Source organism: Barbatula barbatula (assembly GCF_947034865.1).
Source record: "Barbatula barbatula genome assembly, chromosome: 17".
Classification (NCBI taxonomy): domain Eukaryota; kingdom Metazoa; phylum Chordata; class Actinopteri; order Cypriniformes; family Nemacheilidae; genus Barbatula; species Barbatula barbatula.
In genome coordinates, this window is record NC_136780.1 from 5,070,381 (window position 1) to 5,084,962 (window position 14,582).

At 38.6% G+C, this 14,582-nt stretch overlaps 1 protein-coding gene across 1 annotated transcript in view; it reads left to right on the plus strand.

Moving 5' to 3' along the window:
• The window catches only part of hbs1l (HBS1-like translational GTPase), a 19,149-nt gene extending 5,131 nt beyond the window's left edge, over positions 1 to 14,018 (plus strand). Inside the window, exons 5-18 of the mRNA XM_079479086.1 lie at positions 4,196 to 4,304; positions 5,589 to 5,818; positions 5,887 to 6,052; positions 6,160 to 6,277; positions 8,124 to 8,270; positions 8,405 to 8,479; positions 9,252 to 9,369; positions 9,900 to 9,968; positions 10,194 to 10,298; positions 10,506 to 10,596; positions 10,750 to 10,858; positions 10,942 to 11,042; positions 11,781 to 11,925; positions 12,053 to 14,018. Coding sequence (XP_079335212.1) covers positions 4,196 to 4,304; positions 5,589 to 5,818; positions 5,887 to 6,052; positions 6,160 to 6,277; positions 8,124 to 8,270; positions 8,405 to 8,479; positions 9,252 to 9,369; positions 9,900 to 9,968; positions 10,194 to 10,298; positions 10,506 to 10,596; positions 10,750 to 10,858; positions 10,942 to 11,042; positions 11,781 to 11,925; positions 12,053 to 12,064 — 1,595 coding nt within the window. The 3' untranslated portion in view covers positions 12,065 to 14,018. The remainder of the gene's footprint in view (positions 1 to 4,195; positions 4,305 to 5,588; positions 5,819 to 5,886; positions 6,053 to 6,159; positions 6,278 to 8,123; positions 8,271 to 8,404; positions 8,480 to 9,251; positions 9,370 to 9,899; positions 9,969 to 10,193; positions 10,299 to 10,505; positions 10,597 to 10,749; positions 10,859 to 10,941; positions 11,043 to 11,780; positions 11,926 to 12,052) is intronic.
• The last annotated feature ends 564 nt before the right edge of the window (positions 14,019 to 14,582 follow it).

Below are 14,582 nucleotides of genomic sequence, written 5' to 3' on the forward strand. Positions count from 1 at the left end.
AGGGGTTTTTCTAAATGCTTCCACAACATTTTTTAGCAGCTTATTGAGGATAGATGTGCCATTTTTTCCAAGTAAACAGACTAACTATTTTCCCTAGTGGGCAATGAAGTGTCTAAGAAAACCTATAGACTTGCACTGAAGGACCCGAGCTATGAACAGGGACCAACATCATAGAGACTTTTATCAGTAAGAAATCACAAGTATACCATAGAAACAAACTTAAGTGTATTTGGCATGGTGATGGCCAGTTTCACACATGCTCATTATTAGAAAGAAAAGGAAACACTGCTTACTGTAATAATGCTTTAACTGTATTACTTGCATTTCTTTCTCATTCACACAGGCTTGTTAACTCCCTGTTTGCCGAGCATGGGTGGAAAAACACAAACACTTGCTGTTGAGAAGCACGGCTTCTTTAACTCCCTCCTTTCTTTTAATTCTCTCTCTCTACCATCTGACCACCTCAAGTCTTCTATCCCTTTTTTCCCCTCGTCTCTTTTTCTGCATTCTTTCATCGCCCACACAGGAAAGAGTGACTGGTTTACAGCTGGCCCTGTTACTGCTCTTTGACGTTTTCTCCCTTTTTTGCACTTTGTGGCTTTTGCAGAAATGGTGATATGTCGTTGTGCCTGTGCTGCGAGACGTGCATCACTACATAGATTGGTCAGAGAGCGTGAAAGAAAGAGGTTATTGACCCCTTTGAGAGTACAGATTATCACATCATCGATAAAGTGCGCTGGTTTCTTTTTCCCGTCTGTAAATTAAGAATGGTCACAAAACGCTTGCCCATTTCAATTTGAAGTAAATGAAAGTAAAAATAATTTAAGAACCTGGTTCATAATATTTTCAAAGAAATTTCTCATGCAGAACCCACCAGCACAATGCTACTGTGTTATAAGCATTTTCTATGCATTCACCGACCCCTCCTTTAGGTGTCTTAAAAATTCAACACAAAATAATAGCACATCTCTCCTTAACTAGTCGTATGACTTCAGTTGCATTAACAGTGTAGGATGAGGCCTTTGTCAACCTTTGTCTTTCTCTGTTTGTGGAAGATTAAATAAGACAGATCAGAGTGTCATGTGTGCATGTATGCATGTATATGTCTGTTCGTGTGATGACCTGTTGCATGTGCCTGTCCGTGAGTGTGAAGCTTTTCAGAAGCGCACATTGTTTTCAAGAGGTGTGTATGGGCACGGCCGTACGTGAGAAAATCCGTACCGTAATAGTTGGTGAGGTGTCATTGTCAACCGAGGATATCTGAATGGTGGTAGAGAATTGAATGTGCGGGGATTCCACATAGATATGGGACAACCTGGTCACACCCGGCCCCTAAAAAATAACAGGTTGTGGAAAAGCAGGGGGTGAACGGGTTATCTGATGAAGAGACGAGAATGTAGGCTGTTTGTGTTTTGGAAAAGTTTTGTTTTTGGTTTCTTGTTTCATCAGGACCTGTTAAGCTAGCGCCCCCTGCTGGACCAGATGAATATGAAACATTTTGGCTAATCCGACTGATGGTGCAGTTCATCATCTCTTGGCGACCTGTGTGCTTTACTGATTTTTCTTTTACCCTTATTTAATATGCATGCATTGTATCACTATGTGTCTCCTGGGTATGAAACCAGTGAGATTTTTCATCTGTAGGAACATGATGGAGAGAACATTACATTTCGTCGCTGTTGCATCACAAACATCCAGGCAGCAAACAAAGGGTCAATAGGGGTCCAGTTCTCAGGTTTGGAAAGGTGTGCACATAGAGATGTGCCTGTTGACTTAACAGTGAGTAAATGAGATCAGGTAGGGTCATGTCTCACCGGTGTTTGACTAGACCTGGATCCGTTTTTCTAGGAAGGGCACATTTACATATCCTGAAGGGTGTGTTGCAGTGTTTTCACATTGCATTTTTTTGTTTTTTGTTGTTGTCAAAGCTGAATGATGCCCCATTGTAAACATCAGTTGACAGTCAAATAAGCTTTCTTGGCACCATTGTTTACATTTGCAATATCGCCAAACCACTTAAAGTAAAACTGCTTTTAGTGCTAAAATAGATGTTTAAAATGAAGAGATATAATGAGGCAGTGCTATAAAGAGGCAGTTTAATAATGTGTTATTACAAAAATGGTATTATATAGGAATTATAATGGATTCCAAGTAAATAATATAGGTTTGGAGGTCTGGGGGTTGATGTTAACTACTGTTGACCCTCAGGTTAAGACACTGGTATATAAATAGCTCCAGGGGGGCTCTCCCACAGTTATTTCATCCAACATCTGTGTGGGAGCGCATGGAAAACATTTTAAACTTGTCTTTTTACTTTTAATGTTTATTATGACTTTCTCAATTAATTGAATATTTTAGGGAAAAATTCTAAAGGCAATTTGTTTTCAAATACCCTTTTGTTTGTCATATAGGGTGTGTTCACCCAAAAACAATTCTGTTATCATTTTCTCACCCTCTAGCATTTCAAACCTGTATGACTTTCTTTCTTCCGAAGAACACAAAAGAAGATATTTTGAAGAAAGTTTGTAACCAAACAGCGCCGAGGTTTATGCATGTGAACGGATGCTGGTTAACAACTAATTCTTCAAAATATCTTCTTTTTTTTCTGCGGAAGAAAGAATGTCATACAGGTGTGAAATGACAAGAAGGTGAGTAAATGATGACAGAATTTTTGGGTGAACTATCACTTTAATAAAACATATTTTCGATAAGTGTACATACTCACCTTTCTACATTGTGAGTGCACACAGTTATTTGTTTCTTTCCAAGAAGATGTTTTTGAATTTGGCAGCGCACAACTTTCTGGTGGCTGTGTCTTAAGATATGTTGCGTGGGTGTGGTTTGTGTGTAAAGTGTTGCTGAGTGTGTTTAGATGGTAGATATTTTGTTGGTGTGGCTAATTGTCTTTTGTGTGTGTGTGTGGGGGGCAGGTGAACTGATATCTATGCTCCCCAGCACTTCCTGTCCTCGTAACAGGTGTGTGTGTGTTGTACGAGTCTATGTTCACGAGTGTGTGCACATAATGTGGGTCTACATGTTCTAGCGACTCGTGGCATTATTTATGGCACTGATATTTAATTACATCAAGCAAATGTTTGCACAGTTGCATGTTACTATACTTAAAAAATGATCAAGATCACTGTTTTTCCCCCAGATGCATTCTCCCAGAGTCTAAAGAGTGCTTTCCCCCCGGTGTTTTCCCTTACATGTTCTGTAATGCATTTTTTTCACAAGAACTATTCTATAGGTTGTATTAGTTTAACACATTAACCCTGTACGTGCTGGAAGTGCACAGTCAGTGTGGGAGTATGACTGACGTGCCAAAGTTAACCCTTTCCTGGCCAGACCGTTCATCGCGCAGAGCGAGATGACTAGCTGTGGCTGTTGCCACCGAAACGGCTCTACTGCTATGACGAGACACCGTCTTCGCGTTAAAGCCATTTACCTTACAGGGACAGAAAGAGCCGTCTCTCATCCTGCTTTTGTTTTTGTTTTCCCATCCCCCCCCCATGAGTTGACTCATGATATTCAGACAGATAGCGAGAAAGCGAGGCTCAGCACTGACACACACATCTGCTCGTCTGAAAATGAGTAACGTTTTATACTGTACCAAACAGGAAACCTGCTTTCATAAAATCTACGCTGTCACTCGTTTTCAAGCAACGAAGAGTGTCAAAATGGCACACCACAAAAATGCTCGCTCATGTGTTGTGCACTTTGTTAAATGTATAAACATTTTTAAAGGGATAGTTCACCCAGCCACTAACATTCCTGTGTCATTTACTCACTCTCATCTCATTCCAAACATGTATGACTTTCTTTCTTTTGCAGAACACAAAGGAAGATATTTTAAAGAACGATGGTAACTGAACAACTTTGGCCACATTGACTTCCATTGTATGGATGCAAAACCACACAGACATTTCTCAAAATATCTGGTTTTGTGTTGCACAAAAGGAAGTCATATACAGGTTTTGAATGACATGAGGATGAATAAATTATGACATTTTTTGTGAACTATCCCTTTGTTGCGTAATAGTTGTAAGAAATGGTCTTTTCCTTCAGTTTTGGAGTACAAAAGGGTTGTAAACATTTGCAATACTACAGTACTGATTTGGCCATGTTGCAGTTCTCTTTTGCTTTGTTTAGCTGAAAAACATGTTTTAGTGTATGCATACTGTTTTCTACATTCTAGCCAAAGTACGGGATGCACCAGAAAGTCTAGTCGAAGCCGAGGTTGTTCCAAAGGTTGCACGGATGACTGTATCAGGCAAGAAGCAGACCATGGGCTTTGATGTGCCAAGGTAAGCAAATCAAAGTAACTTGTGGTGGTTTAGCAAGGTAGATAAAGATCTGGACTCATAACAGGAACAATGTAGGTTCAAATCCCACGGACGATTCGTAGTTGATAATCTTTCACCATTGTGCTCTTGAACAGCGTGAAACCCCAGGATGTTTAATGGGGACTGCCCCTGAAAAAATGTATCGTAAGTTACTTTGCATGACATTTACATGTCATCGTTTGCTCACCCTCAAGTTGTTTGCAAACCTGTATAAATGTATTTGTGCTGATGAACACTAAAGAAAAATATTTGGGAAAATGTTAGCAACGGACCTTTCCGGGACATCATTGCCTGCCATAGTAAGAACAATTATTTATCTTTTTTGTTCTGTTGAACACAAAATGAGATATCGAGGAATTTAGGAAAGCAAACTGTCCTGGAGCACCTTTGACTACCATTTTACATTTTCCTACTATGGTAGTAAATGATGGCCCGGAAAGGTTAGTTGCTAAACTTTTTCCTAATATCTTTCTCTTCCACATAACAAAGATGGTTTGGAACAACTTGGGGCAGGGGGATTAATTAATGACCGAATATTCAATTTTGGCAGGAGTATCCCCTGAGTAAAGCAATAAAAACCTGTAACCTTATGAAGCTTTCCATTAAATCTGAATATTCATAATTTGCTGTGGTTTTCAGAAAACCACATTGTAGTACTGAACTATCCCTTCTGAATTAAGTGTCCAAATGCTCACTCTGTGTCAATTTCAAAGTACAGCTTTTCATTCTCTATACCAGTCCTTTGTTTGTCTTCTTGCATTGCATTCTGGGAAAACCGTAAACCACAGAGCTGGCTGGTGCTTGTAGATTAATCTAACACTCACAAACACTAACCCGCAGCCTGTCACTCCCTCTCCTTAAACCACAGACCACACCCGTTGAGCTTAATAAGAAGGGTTTTGGGGTTTATGCAGGTGGGCCAGTTATAGTGCTTTCTGTTCAGTAGTTTACATGAAGTTTAAATGAGTTTAACCGGTTATCAATTGACCAAGTTTAACATAATGTGTCCATCTGAAGGTTGGAAAAATCAGTTCATTGTGTGAAGCACAAAGATGTTTTTGTGTAAAAAGTTCAAAACATCTTTTAAGGCGGTGGACCTTAGGCTACATGGTGTTTATTTTGACAATCAAAAGAAAGCAAAATTAAATTAAATATGGTGTCTGTCCTAACTGAGCTCTTAGAACATTGTCATACACAATTTACTTTGATATCTAAGATAACGCTTGTTGTTGTATGTCTGGATAGTGCGGAAGAAAACTGCGTTGTTCCCTCATCAGTCCGAAGAGGGCCAAGCACAGAGGTCATCGCCCCCCTGCTGGCCACCGAGACCCCAACCAAACCAGCGTGTGTGTCTGAAGACTCTGCCACACCAACTCAACCCCGCTCAGCTTCAAAGAGCAAACAGCAACTGGACATCAGTGCCGAACTGGAGAAGAGACAAGGAGGAAAGCCGTTACTCAACCTGGTCGTCATAGGTACCACATCACCTCTACGTTAACTTGATGTGATGCTTGATGTTTAAGTGATGGTTTCGTTTGCTCAGGTCATGTAGATGCTGGTAAAAGCACTCTAATGGGTCATCTGTTATATCTGCTGGGAAATGTTAACAAGAGAACCATGCATAAATACGAGCAGGAGGCCAAGAAAGCCGGCAAGGCATCTTTCGCCTTCGCGTGGGTCCTGGATGAGACGGGAGAGGAGAGAGACAGGTCTGTTAAACACGCACATTATATGCATCAAATTTAGGCTTCTATTTTGTGTGAAGACCTTAACCTCATGATGACAATTCGTTCTTTATCTGCTTCATGTCTCTCAGAGGAGTGACAATGGATGTGGGCATGACAAAGTTTGAGACGAAATCTAAGGTTGTTACTCTGATGGATGCGCCCGGACACAAGGACTTCATTCCAAACATGATCACAGGGGCTGCACAGGTACTTCCATAGTGACAACTTCATTCATCCATTTGTTTCAGCGTGCACGTGAGTTTACGAAGGGACTGCTAGGTCTGCGCATCATTTCTTGTGAAAGTCTCAATGAAAGCATTGCATTGCGGATTTGTGTGCTGCCGCCACTAGTACTCTGAATATGAGTATGTGTGTTTAGATCTGGCTGATGCTTACAAATCAAATGAATGAAATTAGTCACGTTGTACAGGCCGGATTTACTCACTTCCTGCTGATGGTATGCTGAGAAAGGGTTTTTGGGGTCAACAATGTGTGGGAGGGTGTGTCTTGTGGGTGGGTGGGTCTTGGTGGCAAACTACTGAATGGTGTCTTATGTCGACTTGAACATGACGAAGCAATATTGATGTGGAAGTTTGATACTTTAAATGTAAAAAAGCATTTACTGTACGCTTTATGAATTAAACATTAAGATTGAGATATTTTTGTTCAAATTTTAACGGAAGGTGGACATTATAGTGGTTTGAAGACGTGATTTGAAACACTGATTATATCTGCTGTTTTCTTTGCACTCATTGCTAGGGGTTTAATGATAAATCGTGATATGACATATAGCAATACAAAAAACTTCACAATATGTGTCAGGCACATGTGGCACTGTTTTAAGATGTTAATTATCGTCTAAATAATCAGATTGGATGAGTCGGCAACATGTGACCTACATCAACACATACAGGGCCCTATTTCAACGATCCAAGCGCATGGTCAAAAATGCAAGGTCAGGTGCACTTAGGGTGTGTCCGAATCCACTTTTTCTGGTTTAAGGACGGGGAAAATGGTCTAAAAGAGTTGCCCTTTGGGCAAAGCAAGCAGTAAACAAATCAGAATCTCAAGAGCCAGTTGCGCTTGCCCCATGGCGGATTCACAATTTATTTACACGGTGGAATCTGCAAGAGCAAAGATTGGACGCTGCTTGCAGTTTTTAATCTTTATGCATACAATAATAATCTTGTACATTGTAATCTATTTATTTGGCATGTTTGTGTGTTGATGCACGTATTGTGTTATAAACAGAATGTACGTGCGCTGTGCACCCGCCTATAGGCGCATATTAGTAGCGCGCTCTATAAATAACAAACAAATATTTCAGTTGACTCAAAATAGTAACGTGCCATCAATGTGATTGAGCACACCTTGTTTTCAGACCAGCACGCCATGGGCACACAAATTGGCGCAAATGCATTTTCTATTTAAACAACGTGGCGCAGGATGTGAAAATGAAAAGTGTGTTGAGCTTGAAATTAGCAACTGCATTGCGCCAAGTGTGTGATAGAGCCCACAGTATTTGTTTTCTTGTAGGGTTTAACACTCTTTAGTTTTCTTTTAAAGTTTCTTTTAAAATTCAGTTTTATTTTTGTGTTCATTTACATATGGAAGGTTCGGTTATACATCAAACGTTGTGAAATTTATTGTATGTCGAAACGATAGCTGAGTGTATCGTTACATTCTTACTGATGGCACAAAAATTACACGCTTTACCTTTTAAGGGAATATGAAAAAAGAATTGATCGCATTTGTTTTCTAAATAGACAGTCCTGCTTTTAATGTGCGGAGTCCATCTGTGCATGTTATTCTAAACAACTGAAATTTTAATCTTTTAACTACCTGTCATGTAGAAACCATTTTTTATGATGTGATACATAATCTTATGTAGTGTACTGAAATTTAAGGTAATGTATATAAAATGGGTAGTGCCATTTCATATTTTGCTTTACATAAATGCACACATGTATAAAGTTTGTTTGTCTCATGTATGATGCTCCTTGCAGCGTGAGGTGCTGTCATTCTAACGTGTGTGTGTGTGTGTAAATGGTAGGCGGATGTTGCCATCTTAGTAGTAGATGCCAGCCGTGGGGAGTTTGAGGCCGGGTTTGAAGCAGGTGGGCAGACCCGCGAGCACGGCCTACTGGTCCGATCCCTCGGAGTCACGCAGCTTGCCGTCGCTGTCAACAAGATGGACCAGGTGGGTAACCATGGTGACCACAACAGCACCACGGCAATGTCAATCATGTTTTTATTTATGTCTGAGAACACTGCTTTAGCTTCTCTCCCACCACTCGTATCATGATGTATTATGTGTTTCTGTGTGTTGTGCAGGTGAATTGGCAGCAGGAGAGGTTCCAGGAAATCGTCTCCAAGCTTGGTCACTTTCTGAAGCAAGCTGGTTTCAAGGTAGCGTGCATGTGTGCACTGGGTGGTTAATAAGTCTTTCCACCCGTTCATTACTTCCCTTGTTGAATTTTTTCCCAGAAATGTAACAAATCTTGTTTCAGAAGCAAAAGGTGTTACTTTCATTTAAGAGTATGATCATCAGCAGTCTTTTGTGTGTGTGGATATGTATATGTGCATTATGATGACCGGAGATTATTATCCGATCAACAACGTACTGATCAAATCCAGTTTGGAAAAATGAAGTTTTTCAGAACACTTTTTGGAGGACATTGTTAAATTAAGCTTAGTTATTGCCACCTAATTTCTCCATGTCTGCGTACTGTAACCATATATTAATGGAATAAGTTCTCCAAAAAAGTTATTAACCGTGTTAATAACTTTGTATGAAGAGAAGCTGTTGTCTTTTAAAAATCTTTAATGATTATAATATATCACATTCCTGGTTAGCAACACTATATACCAGAATGATGTAACACATAAGAAATGAATGCGCTGTAGGTCACAACTTCGGCCAAATGCATAATGTAAGTGTGAACAGCTAATTGTTAATTATGCAAATACATCAAAAAATTTGTTTTCTTGGTTTTGCATATTAATGGTTATGTTATTAAATATGTTTCGTTTTATAAAGTTATAGTACTTAGTAAAATGGCAAAAGCATCTATTTACAGCTGTCTTCTATTACACTTCCACAATGGCAATGTTAAAGACAAGCATCCTCATTTATATTTAGTATAAGTATATTTCTAAAACTTTTATACTGTGTCTGCAGGATTCGGATGTCTTTTACATCCCTACGAGTGGTCTTTCAGGGGAGAATCTCACCATCAAGAGCAAAGTACCAGAACTAACTGCCTGGTATACTGGACCATGCCTGCAAGAACAGATAGGTGTGTACATGTTATTTACTAAAAGGTTGAAGGAATGTGTTGGGATGTAAAAATGGATTGAATTTTTATGTATGTAAGAATGAATGGATTTTTTGGGTGTTTTGTGGACCCTTGGAAGACAAGTTATGTTTTGGGATGTTATGGAATGTGAAAAATATTTCAAATCCATTCATCATGCCATACATAAAAAAACTTAAACTTTTAAGCGTTGGACGGACCCTAAGAAGATTAGCTCTTTGCAGAGCTGATGGGGATCCAAACAATAAACAAACAAATAAACGTGTGCTTTTGAACATGGAAGTCGTGGAGGAGTATGTAGGGGATGTGTGTGTGTGTGGAAGCCTCTGCTGTGAGGATTTTCACAGTAGCACTTGTGTCGTGATGCTGTGATGTGAATGGCAGCTGAGCTGTCAGAATCCTCAGCAGTTTTATTCTGACTCACAAAAACTTGATGAGGCAAACAGAAAACCTTCAGACTGCTGCATGTTTTTTCATCTCTCTCTCTCTTGTCCTTTTTCGTCTGTTTGCAGATGCGTTTAAACCTCCTCAGAGGTCAGTGGAGAAGCCGTTCAGACTCTGTGTATCAGACGTATTCAAAGGTCAGCATGGGAACAGACAAACTCAAAAACTTTTACCGCCGAATGTACTGTATGTGGATTAAAACACCATAGATCTATGTGATGAACAAAATGTCCAAAATGCAAACAAAAGGGACATACATTGCTTATTTTAATATTTTAAATTAATTTAACTCAAGTTTGAGTAAATTTCTCTCATTCATGCCCCCTCATCATTTATTTTGAATGTAATCCCGCTGTTTTCAGATCAGGGCTCTGGGTTCTGTGTGACGGGGAAAATCGAGGCTGGATTCATTCAGACTGGAGATAAAATGCTGGCCATGCCACCTAATGAGACCTGCACTGTTAAAGGTAAACACACATTTCAGCACCTTCCAGAAAGATGCACTGGTGTGTGGAGCATGTTAACAAGAAATGTGATGTCTCCCTCTGCTGGTTGTTTTACTTACAGGATCTGGTTTGGTTTCTCAAATAATCTCATGGAGTTTATACTGATTTACACTTGTTTACTCGTATGGTTGTCAAAGAGATTCCGGATGCATTTTTCTTTCTCTGTAGGCATAACTCTCCACGATGAACCATTAGATTGGGCAGCTGCCGGTGATCATGTCAGTCTGACTGTAACTGGCATTGATATCATCAAAATAAAGTAAGCGTGCAATGTTTAAAATATTCCAAAACTGTATCATAAAATTTTAGTTATGTGACATGATTATAAGACTTGTTTAAAAGTCTTTCTTCAGGCTGTGTCAATTCCCTGTGATCAGCATATATTCATATCACTTACTTTTTCTCCTTATAGTGTTGGATGTATATTCTGTAATCCAAAAGAGCCAATCAAAATATGTACGAGATTCCGAGCCAGAATTCTCCTATTTAATATAGAAGTTCCTGTCACACAAGGCTTCCCGGTGAGAATTAAAAAAAAAATATTTTCTCGTGTTTTATTTTGATTAATGTGTTAATGTTTATGCGTTTGGGATGTGGTTGACAGGTTCTGCTGCATTATCAGACAGTTAGTGAACCAGCTACTATAAGAAAATTAGTGAGTATTTTGCACAAGAGCAGTGGAGAAGTTCTCAAGAAGAAACCAAAGTAAGTTTTTGTTGGAGATACTAATTGCTCATCCTTGTGTCGTTCCAAACCTGAAGGATTCCTTGTGGGCAACGCAATAGACGTGAATTTGTTAACTAAGTTGATAGAACCAGCGAATCCAGAAACGTCGTCTGGAAACCGTATCGCACTCTTCCGCAGGCCGGGGATGGGTGGGGCTGTGTGTACCGACCCGAACACACTGTAATAGTACTCAATACTTCGTTAGATATTTTCCAAGACCCAGTGACAAACATAATGGGTGACAAGTAAAAAGTATTTATAGCACAACATGGTGATTCAGATAAACATCAGCGATAGTCAAGTTTCAAAAAACCAAAGTTTGATCTCCGTGATATACCGTTGGTGCTTATGTCATACAGGTGCATCTCAAATAATTAGAAAAGGTCAATATTTTTTGTCACTATTTTCAGAAAGTAAAACCAATATATTATATAGATTCATAACACATCTAAGATCAATAAAAAAATGATATTTTAAACAGAAGCTTCTGAAAGGTATGTTAATTTCTATGCACTCAATACTCGGTTGGGCGTTGCCAGTGGACAGTCTTTTGAGATGCAACTGTATGTGTTTTATACATGTATAACATCATAATTATGTTGAATTCTACAGAAGAGGAAAATTGTTTTGGAGAGACATGAGGGTGATTTGATTGTTTTTTATTTTAAATTAACTGTACCTTTAATGCTGAATAAATGTGGTTTCGATGTTGTACAGATGTTTAAGCAAAGGACAAAATGCGGTGGTGGAGATTCAAACACACAGACCTGTGGCTCTGGAGCTTTATAAAGATTATAAAGAACTGGGTAGATTCATGCTCAGATATGTGGGTTCAACTATAGCTGCTGGAGTTGTCACGGAGGTAATATACAGTACAGCCCCTCTCATCTGGTACACGATATTTTATGCTCATCTGCATTTTTGTTATTGTGTTGAGAAAATGTAAGTTAACATTTATTTTGGTAATACTCCTGATTCTTATCTTGTAGATCAAAGAGTGAGAGCCAGTTGAAATGGATCCTTCAGAAGGTACCGGACGAAGTCTTTGAAGAGAAGGGCAATTCCCCCATCTTAATACACACTCAGAGACACACGGTGTCACATAACCACCATTGAGATAAAAACAGTCACGGTTCATTTTACAGACAAGAAGTATACTGTGTAATAATCCCCCTGACATTCAATCTCAAACCATGCACATACATTCAGAATGTTTACCTGTACTTTCCTTCCATTCATCAATCACATCTCTGATCAAGATACTGAAGTAATTTTCTTTTATGTGATATTTTATTTAGGGATGCTGTAAATGTCAACATTTCGGACTAAAATATGGGCACAAATGATGGAGATTTAACCCTGAATCAATGTTTTTAATATGAATTAATTAAGGGTGTTTTCAATTAGCACAGGGAAAACAAGAGAATAAATAGAACCGCTAGCTGCCCACATCAGATTAACAAGTGTGTGTACAGTAATGCCAGTCGTTCATGTTCATTTCTGGAAAAGTGATGATAAACCACGTGCTTTGAGAAACTCATCCAGGTGTCTGTAAACATACAATAATAACTCTAAGGACAGTCAGTCCATCAGTGTATATGAGTCAAATGTTCTTGACATAAATATTAAGGGGTTTTAATTTAAGACTTTGGGTGTGTTTAGGATGAAGTTGTTAGATCCGGGGAAGAGTTCTTCATCTGAAAAATAAACTTTTCGATCATTGTTGAGCGCTCACATTTCTGTTTGTTACATGTATGGAATCTCCCAGGCAATATTTAATAGGCGCAATGCAGAGCAAAACTCAGTGCGGCTCAGGTTTATAGTATGTGAATGATGTACATTAGTGTAAATACCTGCAGAGAGCACTGTTATACACCAAAGATTTACCAGAGTTGCTCTTTTTCCATTACCTGCTCAATCACTATTGAACATGCAAATGTTGTAACATGGTTTAATGTTAGCTAATAAGAGGTTTTCTTGCAATGAAACCAAGTGTGAAGCAGTAATTTTGTACGCCACAATGTGACACACAAGACTTGAATGTAACTAAACAATAGTGAAGCACGGATACAAATATTGTTTCTTTTAAGTTGATGCTTGAAGCCAAAAATTGTTACTTTACCCTCACATATGTAGCTACATGACACTTACGACCCTGTCCACATGAATGCATTTTCCTTTGGGCTTCTGTCCACACAGAGATGGAGTTTTTTTTTAAAACACACTCTGTAGGTTACCGTAGATGCTTACTTAACCCCGCCCACTAACACATGGTTAAAGTTTGTAACTTACTGTACTTGCTGGACATTTGGTAACCAGCAAAACGGAAAATTAGTGGGCTTTACTTGACCTAAGTCCTAATCACAAACCCAAGGGAATCTGACAATAGCCCGGCTGTACACATTTTAGTGTAAGGATTCACATCTATATTTTTTATTGGCTCAATGTTTTGAAATCTAGATCTATATTTTTAATTGGTTGAATGGAAACCGTTTTTCAGTGTACACTAAATAACCCTTAAAGAGAATGTTTGACTATTATTCTTTTATTTTGCTCTTCACTAATTTCACAGTAATTTTACAAATGGATAAATTGTTGGAAATATCTCAGGATAATTGACTAATAATTGGCTTTAAGTTCCTTTAATTTTCTGAATCAGTGCCTTTTCTCATCCTGTTAATGGTCTTTATAGATGTGAGGTTCTTTCTTGGCTAATTTTCATTGGAGACTTTCGCACTGCCGGAATAATTTGTCGATTTGTGTTTCGCACCGCAGGAACAAGTTGAATTTTAGTTCAGGAACAACATTTTGGAGAAACTAAATTCATTTTTCGTAAACCACCATTGTCTTTAGAAAGCAGATTTGTGCACATGTGTGAAAGTTTGCCTTTTGAAATGGAGGGTGTTGTTATTTTAATGTTTCTTTGCATCAGTAAAGTTTTCTGAACTTGGTTACAGTGTTGTGTTGCACACCAGTAATGTTTTTTCTATATTATTCTTTTAGCATATTTAAACAAGCGACTTAAATATCCTAATTTAATAAGGCATGATCCCGGCTTAAGCCAGTCTGTGATACCGGCCCTTAGCCTTTCAATTTCCTTTCTTTAATTCCTTACTTTAATGGCTCTTTAGCTGTTATTGTTTCCTTAAAATCTTTTTCTAAAACTAAAAGGGACACAATTATGTAACCGTTTAATTTGTAACCGTTTAATCTGAAGCTATGCAAACTGAACCGAGGACTAGAGTTGCATTGAGGCCCGGTAGGGATATTAACTGAGTGGGAAATTGAAAGTGTGATTTGATTTATATTGTGTATAATCTGGCACACCTCCTCTATACATTTTGGTGAGTCCGGCCCCTTTTTGCCGGGTTTCTTAACCTGTTTTGCATGTTGGCTGATCTCTCAAGCACTTAGTTTTTCTGGATTTTTGTGATTAAGAATTGAATTGATGATTCTCTTCAAAACTACACTTCAGTTCTTGAATCTGAATTAAAAGGAAATACAATGAAGAGTTTAAAT